The sequence below is a fragment of the Kryptolebias marmoratus genome, linkage group LG1 (assembly GCF_001649575.2).
Source record: "Kryptolebias marmoratus isolate JLee-2015 linkage group LG1, ASM164957v2, whole genome shotgun sequence".
Classification (NCBI taxonomy): Eukaryota; Metazoa; Chordata; class Actinopteri; order Cyprinodontiformes; family Rivulidae; genus Kryptolebias; species Kryptolebias marmoratus.
The window spans coordinates 20,367,320-20,374,663 of record NC_051430.1 but is presented as its reverse complement, the minus strand read 5'-3'; the positions used below and the strand labels follow the sequence as shown (position 1 = coordinate 20,374,663).

At 41.1% G+C, this 7,344-nt stretch overlaps 2 protein-coding genes across 2 annotated transcripts in view; both read right to left on the bottom strand.

The window, feature by feature from the left end:
- The window catches only part of LOC108234501 (kallikrein-11-like), a 12,946-nt gene extending 11,255 nt beyond the window's left edge, over window positions 1–1,691 (bottom strand). The window contains exons 1-2 of the mRNA XM_037977703.1: window positions 1,637–1,691; window positions 468–633 (exon numbers count right to left, since the gene is read on the bottom strand). Coding sequence (XP_037833631.1) covers window positions 468–633; window positions 1,637–1,691 — 221 coding nt within the window. The remainder of the gene's footprint in view (window positions 1–467; window positions 634–1,636) is intronic.
- A 3,151-nt stretch (window positions 1,692–4,842) lies between these two features.
- LOC108234500 (kallikrein-8) lies at window positions 4,843–6,851 on the bottom strand. Its single transcript, XM_017413718.3, has 5 exons — window positions 6,215–6,851; window positions 5,900–6,062; window positions 5,519–5,799; window positions 5,298–5,437; window positions 4,843–5,213 (listed from the first exon to the last, which is right to left on the bottom strand). The coding sequence occupies exons 1-5, from the start codon at window positions 6,249–6,251 to the stop codon at window positions 5,067–5,069; spliced, it is 768 nt and encodes a 255-aa protein (XP_017269207.1). The 5' UTR covers window positions 6,252–6,851; the 3' UTR covers window positions 4,843–5,066.
- Window positions 6,852–7,344: the final 493 nt, after the last annotated feature.

Genomic DNA, 7,344 nt, shown 5'->3' with positions numbered 1-7,344 from the left:
CAGGCTATATAGCCTCTGATTGATCATCCGATGTGTCACAAGTGTGACTCTGTTGATACTATTACTCGAACTGCGCATGCGCGAAGGGAACATTCAGTGCTTTCAGCACCGCCCTCTGGCGGTCATCCGGGATTCATAGAACCGTAGTTACATACGTAACCTTCGTTTTATGAGCATAATGTCATGGGCTTTCCCCTCCTCATCTTTAAAGGTAAACTGTTGTTCAGTAGTAATTGTTTGCTCCAGATTTGTGGAAAAAAGTTTTTTTCCCAATGGCACGTTTAGGCCAAGCTTCACTTTGACATCCCTGCAAAGAAAGGAAAGGAGAGCATCTTGTGATGGAAGAAAAAGCTGTCAAAACATTTCACTTTTAACGTTTTTTTTTTTTTCCTTTTTAAATTTCTAACATCTGTTGCTTTTTAACTCCCGGATGCTGATGGGACACCGTGCTGGAAGCTGTGTCTTACCGTTCTGCGCAGTGAGAGGCAGTGAGGACCCAGCGGGTGTTCAGCAGAGCCCCTCCACAGTACACCCCTTTCTGAACAGACTCTATCTGAACGTGGTACTGCCTCTCTTCTTTACAGGGATTACTCTGAAGGACCCTCTTCTCAATGGCTCGTCCTTCTGCGGAACCTTACAGAAGGACGAGTGGCAGTGAAATGACAGAAACTCACACAAAATAATTTAAAAAATAAAACAGCATTTTTTTTGTGCAAGGTTAATAAACAATTAGTCTTACACAGGTCAAAAATGTGTAAATGTATAGCAAACGTAGATAATGACTTTGTTCAGTTTTTATTGCAAATGCTACAGAATTAGATTTTCCGTTATTCTTAATTTATATGAAGCAAAAAAAAAAAAAAAAAACTCACCAGCAAGCAGCAAAACAAGAACAAGGCAAAGCTTCATGGTGGTTCCTCCTGATGTGGATCACTTCAGGTGTCTGACTGGATGATGATTCAGTGTTTAATAGGAACTATCAGGTATCGGGGGAAAGAAAATCTTTGGATGAACTTGTGGACAGCCAATAGAAATAAAGGTGTTTTTTTCTTTTTGTCATGTTGAGTCTATACCTATTATGGTAGCCAAATGGACTGTTAGTCAAATGACAGAGGGAGGACTGAGGGAGGCATGGATGAGTGCAATAAAATGGTCTGGTGGGGAAGTTTACACAGCAGCATCACATTTGACTTTGAGCTGCAGATCTAAGTGCATTTGTACTAATAAAAGTGTTATCCCACATCTTAAAATGATCTTTTCTTCCCTCAAATACTCATCTTTTAGAACAATGCATCAGAAAATTCACCATCTAGAAAAGCCCCTGTAATTTGCTTATTTTTCTTCATCCCTGTTCCTTAAGTGGTTCTCATTTGTCACTGCCTTCTTCTGCAGTTTGTCAACAACTACAATGTTTGCTTGGTCAGCCATCATCTGTTTGTCCGTCTGGATCAGAAAGCTCCATTTAGAGCTGTACAATTATGATTGAATCAGCCTGGAATGTTTTTTGGTGCCAGGTCTGAGCAGGGCGTTTGACCGCAGGACCTCCAGTCCATAGAGATGTTCAGTGTTCTTGTACATTATTCCAACCACTTGATTAGGGTGTTAAATGTATAATCTGCCTTTGCACAGCCGGTACTTTGGGTCCTGCCTTGTATGGCAGACACCAGCTTATATTGCTCTTGTGCTGCCATGATTAGTGCCTCTGTGCTGTCCTTCAGTCCAACCCTTTTCTAGCCACTGGTAGGATTTGTTAATATCAGCCACTTCCTCAATCTGCCAGGGGTACATGCTGTGCAGGGGCTTATCTTTCCATGATGGTTCCTCTTTCTCCTCTTCCACATTGGCTTCCTGCTCCCTGAGACATTCACTTAGCAGATCATTGGGGGCTTTCTTCCTGATGTACTCCAGGGTCTTGGTTTAGTGGCTCTGATGCTGACTAGTCCTCTGCCTCCCTCCTTTATCTTGGTTTACAGTCTTAGGGTGCTGGACATAGGGTGACACAAAAGTTCCCCTCTGTGCATTGTGGGGAGCTTTCTTGTCTTGATATCAGTGGCTTCTATCTCCTCTGGCCAAGTTATTATACCCACAGGGTATCTGATGACAGACACTGTGTACATGTTGATGATATGGACTTTGTTCTTACCATTCAGCTGGCTCTTCAAGACCTGTCTTGCTCTCTGTAGGCATTTGGTTGCGTCTGACTTCCTTGTGGCCCAATATTTCACTTTTTAATGCATTTCTTGAAAACACTGAATTTGTAATCAGCAAAACTTAATAGAAAATGAGCAATTTTTTCCACATCCTGCTGTCAAAGTACAAATTCTGGAACACTGATTTAATCGGTCAGTCAGTCACTATGAGAAAACCTTTCAGGGGGAAAGCTGAGCCTTTGTTGAAAATGCTGAGATCTGAGCTTCAGAGCCCCCTGCTGGCGGAGTTCTGTCACAGCAGCCGCTCAGGTCTTGAGTTTCACGGCCTGTAACCCAACAAGGGTCTGCACATAGCTCAGCTCACAGCTGTTATCGAGTCAACATAAAACGTGTCAACACATCGTCAAAATCTTCTAATTTTCAGCCATGTTTAGGTCTTCTATTTTTGAAGCGAAATGGTGCCAAGTTCCGAGGTTTTTTTTTTTTGTTTTTTTTTTTTAGTCACATTTGCAATTAAGAGAACTGAACTGTAGGTGACAAAGTTTTTAAAAATGCAAACCTTCTGGTAAAGATGAAAATGACCACCCATGCAGTTTTTCACATTTTTTCCAAGCATAGTTCATTGTTGCGTGTTGCAGAGCAGCTTGTCCTGTCTGATGCATGATGTGCAAAAATAAATAAGTCCAATGTTGTGGGTGAGCCTGAGCACGATTTGATTTGTTGCTAAGCCCCATTGTTCACGACCCACTCTTTTACATTTTTCATGCTTGATCAATAGTGGATTATAACAATAGTTATCAGGTTGGAAAGTAAACACATAACCAGCAAATGAAACAAACCTAAAGAACAGAATTTGTGCTGCTACACAATCACATCAGTTATTTTGTATAATTAAATATTAAACTAATGCTTTGGGGCCTTTATTCAGTCTGTCATGGTGACGAAATAGCTGAGCCAAAAGGCAAAGCTCTTGATTACAACAGTCCATCTATTCCAATCCTCATGTACGCTAATGACATATGAATTATGACAAAAAGAACAAGATCCTGGATTAAAGTGGGTGGAATGGACTCCTGCAGGGTGGCTGGTGACATTGAAAAGAGTCAGCTGAAGTGGTTTGGGCAACTGATGCCTCCTCTTTTCTGAGCACATCCTCCTGGAAGGGGGGCCACTGGAGGGATTATCTATCCCGTCTAGCCTGGGAATGGCTTCGCCTCTGGAGAGTGTTTCTGGTGAGAGGGAGGCCTGAGCTTTCCTCCTGAACCTGTTCCTTCCCAACTTCAGACAAAATAAAACTGAATGAATGGACCTCACAAATCCCTTAACAGGAGTCCTGTTGCACACAACAGGAGCACCTGCACCTTTCTGAAAAAAGCTGTGTACTCTGTATAATTTTCAGTTTGGTTCAGGATCTTCTCCGTGTTTGTGCTTGTGCATCTCCCCCTGCTGATTGAGAAAGTAACTGTACGTCACTCTCATGGCCTTTCCCCTCAGATCAGCTCTGGTTAAGTTGGACAATATACCACAAACTTATGGGGGGAAAAAATCACGAATGCAAGAATCAAATCAAGTTAAAGTTTATATATGAAGTGCATTTCTTGCACAAAGCAACCTAATGTGCTTTCCATCAAGAACTAAAAATATAGGAGCACACCATCAGGAAGCAAATCATGCATATTTGTAATTGTCTCTGTATTTCCTCAACTTAAAGTTTTATTCAGCTCAAAGCATAATTGTGGGCTTAGATTTATGTGCTGGATTTACAGATTCCAGCTTTCTTTTTGCAGATCTGCTGTGGTAGCATAAAAAAAATCACAAATAAAAAAAGGGAAATAAGTCATAAACATAATGTTACCTACAAAATGGAAACAATGAGCAAAGGTTTCACACACCACAAATACAAGGCGATGCCTTAAGGATTGCCTTATTTCAGGGGCAGAACTATTAAAGTCAGAAAAAAGTTGCATTCACGTTGAGGGTTGTGTTGACAAGCAACTCCAGAAAAGTGAGACTGCTTGACGTGAACGTGACCCAACTTAGTTACTTATACTACATCCCCTAACCTAACTTAAATATAGATACAGGTATAGATATGTTAGTAAAGATTGTGCAAGGATTCACTAACCCCAGCTCAAATTAGGCAGCTGCTTGGGGCACCTCATGCCAGCAGGGGGCCCCAAGAGTGCTTCAATTCTCATAGAAACAAAGTGGGGTTGTTTTCTGTAAACAAGCATCCTGCTGATTTTAATTATTTCAAGAAGAATTAAAACAAAAAGTTGGCTTTTAAGACTGATTCACATTGACAGGAAGATAAATTTGAGTTTGCCGGGATAAAATATTGTAGTTTTTACATTAAACTATGGAAAAATGTTGGATAGGTGCTGGTAATTGTAGTTTTTATTGTAGGTTTATTTTTAATTTGTGTTTAGTGATGCTGGTTTTGAGCCAAAGCATCCTAAACAAGAACCACGCATCAGGTTATGCTCTTTGCTGTGGGTCCGATTGTGCTCATAATTTAAATTGTTTGAGTTTTGAGGAGTGACAGCAGAAATCCTGATCAACTTTGTGGCTCATAAAGTGAAAGGATCATTTGAATTTGTAAGTGGTTTCTCAGTTATGGAAATGAGGCTCCTGCTGTTCAGATGTTTCAGACGATAACAGATAAGACACAAACTCTGTTCTGTTGCACATTTTTATTTGCGGCTGTTAAATGGGGACCTGGACAACAACAAGGCATTTTAATAAATAATGTGTTTTAAATAGCTAAACTTCCCATTAAATAATATAATAATATGACAGTATGACCATATGTGGCTGAATTACTCTTGACTCTTTGGTTTCATTCTAAAATAAATAAAGATAAGTTAAATTGATAGGTGACTGTATTTATTAAACATGGCCTCTGTGATCTCCTCATTAGTTCTCCTTCATGGTTTTTTCGATCCACTCCATGTAGTAACAGATATCCAGCATTACAATCTGATTTGCACACTTGTCCACAGGGTCACTGACAATAATCCCATGTAAGTGTCCTTCGTACTCCACGGCTGAGCCTGCATCGCCCTGAAACACACACATCGAAGTAAAAACCAGAAAGGCACAAAATGGATGATAAAATAATTGTATTAAACAGGAAAGTTTGCTTACAAAGCAGGCCTCCACTCCCGGTCTGTGGGCGCACATGGTTGTAGTTTCGTCGCTGTGGTACGCGTCGGCAGGTTTGTCGTTCTCGCCGCAGGCAGAGATCTCCGTGGTTGCACATCTCACCTCTTTAACAGGTTTGCCCCCTGAAGGGTTCAAAACGTCCCAAGCGTGACTTCTCTTTTCAAAAGCTGAGTCTTAAGTCTGCGTGTTTTTCACACTCTCACCTGTCTTCGCTTGCCCCATGCCTCCAACCTGAACTTTGGCCTTCGGCGGCGGCCTTGAACACTCTCCTGAGTGGAGGTCGATGGTGGGGGTTTTTGCAGACATGTCCTCGTTCAGTTTTATCAGCACGATGTCATGTAGCTTGCCCTCCTCGTCTTTAAAGGCGTGCTGTTGGGCAACTGGCACCGTTTGCTCGTGTTTTTTGGAGTTTCCTTTCATGAGCGAGAAGGCCTTGGTGAAAATCGACACATCGTTGTTCAGGCCGAGCTTTACCTTGATAGCCCTGCGAAGGAAGAGCAGAAAGGTTTGAAGATCTTACAAAAAGACAGGGTTGCCAACGGTGACCGAACGGTGGAGACGATAACGAGCGAGTGATGTCTTACTGTCCTGCACAGTGAGCCGCAGTGATGACCCAGCGGGTGTTCAGCAGGGCGCCTCCGCAGGATCTCCCCCCCTGAACAGACTCTATCTGAACGTGGTACTGCCTGTCTTTCTTACATTCAGTACTCCCGAGAATCCTCTTCTCAATGTCCCCTGAGGCAGAACCTGAAGACGGGAAGCAGGAAAAAAAAAACGTGGATTAATTCTACACAGGTCCAAAACATGCAAAACTGGATGACTGGCAGTTTACATTTTGCATTACATTAAATTTAAAGGTCAAATTCTGAAATTAATTGCAGAGAGGAAAAAAAACTCACCTCCGAGCAGCAGAACGAGGACAAGACAAAGCTTCATGGTGGTTCCTCTTGATTTGGATCACTTCAGGTGTCTGACTGGAGGATTGCTTCCTGTTTTTATAGGGACTATCAGATTTTGGAGGACTGTTTTCATTGGCTGGAGATTTGTGCAGCCAATGGAAAACAGACTTAAAGCTTTTTTTTATTATTTATTTTTTATCATGTTGCATCTTCTGTCTGTTCTGGCAGTGGAACTAACAGGTGAAGACTGAGGCAGCGAAGGTTTTCACACCAGCACCGCATTTGAGCTTTGAAACCTGAAGAACCAGATTCAGGCAGATTTTCTGTCACTACGAGCCGTCATGTTCCCAAAGGATTGTGCGAACGCTGAATTAGCACTCACACTATTGTTTTCCTCTTTATAGTTTTTGTGAATTTTCTGCTACTTCTGCGTTCTTACACAGCATTTTACCTGTTAATATATCGAAACAAGCAGCTCATTGGAGAGAAGACATTTTATACTTTCAAAACAATTAACTTTATTCATTAAGCATTTCTCTAAAGAAATACACTGGGAGCCTTTAGCTGCTGTTCTGCTTTTAGCTTGGGTTTTTGTCATTTTAACTTGTGTCCTGCTCATTTTAGCCTCTGCTCTGCTTGTTTCAACCCAGTTTCAGCTTCTTTGGCTTTCACACATCATTTTTACAGAAAAGTCTATTTCAGTAGTTTTTGTGTGTGTGTGTGTGTGTGCATTTCAAATTTATATTTCAAACATTTTATATATCGCTCATGAGCTCTTACATAAAAACAGACTTTCTTCGATCTTCTGTTTGCTGCTGTTTTCAACCAGACCGTGTTGGTTTGTCTTAGACGCTGAAGGTGTGAACATGTGGTGTTAAAAGGTTAAAAGGGTTGTTTGACGTCACTTTAGTCTCCATGAGAGGTTTGTAGGTTTGTATTTAACACAAACCTTTAAACTGATGTGTTCTCAGGAGAAAAGAAACTAATAAAAGGGTAAGTCAAACCTAACAAACGGGAAATAAAAGAATGTGTCATTGTTCCTTTTGCATTTTTCTCTGAGATAAACTATAGTGTTTTGAAAATTTTGTGTTATCAATGATCTCACACAGATATTCATACAAATGTCTTAC

Excerpts from the sequence above, each read along its gene's own strand:
- LOC108234500 (XM_017413718.3), bottom strand. The coding sequence starts at position 6,251 with ATGAAGCTTTGTCTTGTCCTCGTTCTGCTGCTCGGAG. Across the intron at positions 5,800-5,899 it reads GCGGCTCACTGTGCAGGACA|GGCTATCAAGGTAAAGCTCG; the intron begins GTAAGACATCAC and ends CTTCCTTCGCAG. Across the intron at positions 5,214-5,297 it reads CGGGAGTGGAGGCCTGCTTT|GGCGATGCAGGCTCAGCCGT; the intron begins GTAAGCAAACTT and ends TGTGTGTTTCAG.